Genomic DNA, 2,966 nt, shown 5'->3' on the forward strand with positions numbered 1-2,966 from the left:
GGAGAGAGGGAGAGAGGGAGAGAGGGAGAGAGGGAGAGAGAGAGAGGAGAGAGAGGAGGGAGGGAGAGCCAGACTGCAGATATAAACACTGCAGAGATAGGCTGACTCAAGGGATGTTTCTGGTCCTACACTTCTGAGCTTGAATGTGTAGCACCAGCCACATCTTTTCCTCCAATCCTTCCTTTTCTAGAAGGCTCCTAGCAGCAAACGTTGGCTGATCATCAACCGTACCAAGCCTCTGCAAGTCCACTTAGGTTCCCTGATTTTTTATTTGAAAGGAAATCTTCTCCATTACTGAACTGGCTTGCTCCATTCCCATTACTAAACAGCACTGCTGAGGTGGGCTTTCTGTGGGGGAAGTCCAGCCCACACTCCCTAACAGGCCCTTGGCCTCTGGGTACAAGTCTGGGGTCTGGCTCTAAAACGGACTTCACAGACCGCCATGCGGGCAGGGGTGGGGCGTGCAGCCCTGTGGGCGGGGCCTATCCAGAAGTCCTACGGGGTGGTGTGGCCAGGAATTGGAAAGGCTGGAACCCGTTTCAAAGAGCTGGTGCCGGTTGACCTTGGGGCTGAGACCTTTGAGGTGAGGCCAAAAGCCCAGGAGTCATTTACTACGTCTACTACTACGTCTACTTCTACGGACAGAGAAGTCGATTCTCACTCACAGGTTATGGTCTCCATCTCACCGGCCCCCTACTAGCGTTCTCCCTGGGGGGCCTCCCGCCGCTAGGCAGGTCCCGGCCCCCGAGGGGGTGTGGCGGCCAGAATGGCCTCAGACCCCAGCTACCTCTGAGGCCTCGCGCGCCGCCTCTTGGTGGAATGGGGGGGGGGGGGATTGTGGCGGCGCCCCCTCCGGGAGTCCAGGCCTGGAAGAGACAGAAGTCATCCTGGAAACCCCAAAAGTAACTCAGGAAGACAAAGGATGGAAGCACTCTGGAGCTTTTCTTTCCCTGATAGTTCAGCTTGCCTGACTTTCCCGCCTACTGGAAAGGAAGACTGCTCCTCCTCCAGGCACTCTTCTGCTCTTCATGGTCTGGTGGTTCCTACCTTAAAAAAAAAAAAACAAAAACCTTGACCCTATTTTCCTTTCCCTTACTTCTCTTCAAAATGACTATTAGAGTGATCTGTACTCATCTTTTCCATTTGACCTCCCATTTCCTCTTCAATCCCAATCCAGCTAGAGCTCTATTTGCTTGAAAATGTCTCAGGGTTCACCATCTTGACAACTCCAATGGCCACCTCACTCGCCTTTGCAACTTTGGACACAGTGGATCATGATCTCCTTGAAGCACTTTCTGCTCTTGGCTCCCAGAGTACGCCATACCTCTGGAGTTTCTCCTATCGCCGTTCCTTTTGCTCATTTCTCCTTCTGTAGCAGACCTCTGAATACCACAGAGCTTCTGGGACTGAACCCTTATTATCTCCTCTTCCTGTGTTTCTCCATACGATAACACCATTGTCTCCCATGGATTCTAATGCCAGCAAAATGCTAATAACTACCAAATCTCTATCTCCAGCCCTAATTTCTTCACTGGTTCTGGATTCATATATCCAACTACCTCCTTATCATAGTCACTTAAGTATCGACTCATTGGATGGAAAACATTTTAAATCTTAAATGGCTCCTTTAGTCCTCAAACTTGTTCCGTGCCAGATCTTTCCTATCCCATTGAGCAGTGCCATCATTCACCCAGCTTCTCCAGCCTAAGTCCTCGTTCATGTCTCTGAAAGATGTATTCCTCATCAAATTCATCAGCAGGTCATGAGGGTTCCACTTTCAGCATTCATTCTGAATCATCTCTATTTCTACTGCCCTAAAGCAGGCAAACATCTCTTTTTTGACAGGACTACCGCAATAACTTCCTGACAGGACTCACTGATTCAACTCCCTTTCTTCCAACCATTTTGTTTTGTTTGTTTTTTGAGACAGGGTCTCATTATGTAGTTCAGGCTGGCCTTGAATTCATTATGTAGCCCAGGCTGGCCTTGAACTCACAGAGATCCTTGGACCCAGCCTCCCAAGTGCTGGGATCACAGACATCACCACCATGCCCAGCTTCAACCATTATGAGCCCAGCTCATAATAGCCAAAATGCTCTTTTACAAATGCAAATCAGGGGCTGGGAATTTAGTTCAGTGGTTCTGCCACCTGCCTCTCAAGCACAAGGACCAGAGTTCGATCCCTGATACCAAAAAAAAAAAAGCAAAGCAGATGAAATCATCCCACCCCTCACTAAGATCCTCCTATGGCCTTGTGAACACAAGGCCTTGTGAGCACAAGGCCAGGGATTTAGCTCACTGGTTTTGGCACCTGCCTCACAAATGTAAGGACCTGGAGTTCGATCCCTGGTATCCTCCTATGGTCTAACTATGCTATCTAAAATAAACACCCTCTTTCTAAAAATCATATTGTTATATTGTGTTAAAAGCATTTATTGCCTCCTGAACTTACGCTGCTCATTTATTTTCTGACTTTATGAGAATCTACTTTCTTCCTTTGGGATCTGGTCTGCCTTGTTGATAGCTGGTCCTTCAAATATAAAGGCTCTCAATAAACAGTTCATAGACAAATTAATTAGCCCTATTTTATAGGCAAGAAACCAAGTCTCAGAGGGATAGAAGTAACTTGCCCAAGATTACAACATTTTAAGTGACAAGGCTAGGCCCCCAAGAATCGAGGTAATCTAGAGGGGCTTGGTGGTACACGCCTGTAATCCTAGTACTCTGGAGGCTGAGGCAGAAGGATCACAGGTTTGAATCCAGCCTGGGCAATGTGGTGAGACCATGACTTAAAAAATAAAAAAATGAAGGTACAAGATCCCAACAATGAATGTAACTGTACTGTATACCTAAAATGTACCAATAAACTCAATGAGGAAAAAAATAAAATAAAAAAATGAACTGGGGATGTAGTTCAGCGTGAAGACCCTGGGTTTAGTTCCCAGCACTGAAAAAAAAAAAAAAAA

The 2,966-nt window shown here is 47.1% G+C and overlaps 1 protein-coding gene across 6 annotated transcripts in view; it reads right to left on the reverse strand.

Moving 5' to 3' along the window:
* Ccdc136 (coiled-coil domain containing 136) overlaps nucleotides 1-2,966 on the reverse strand; it is a 29,211-nt gene that overhangs the window by 22,061 nt on the left and 4,184 nt on the right. The window contains exon 1 of one of the 6 annotated variants that reach the window (XM_010633456.2): nucleotides 666-814. The exons of the other annotated variants lie outside the window; for them this stretch is intronic. Within the exon in view, the coding sequence (XP_010631758.1) occupies nucleotides 666-681 (16 nt within the window). The 5' untranslated portion in view covers nucleotides 682-814. Of the gene's footprint in view, nucleotides 1-665; nucleotides 815-2,966 lie in introns of those variants that run through there. 6 annotated transcript variants of the gene reach the window in all.

Source organism: Fukomys damarensis, unplaced genomic scaffold, assembly GCF_012274545.1.
Source record: "Fukomys damarensis isolate Sample0158 unplaced genomic scaffold, DMR_v1.0_HiC HiC_scaffold_4, whole genome shotgun sequence".
Classification (NCBI taxonomy): domain Eukaryota; kingdom Metazoa; phylum Chordata; class Mammalia; order Rodentia; family Bathyergidae; genus Fukomys; species Fukomys damarensis.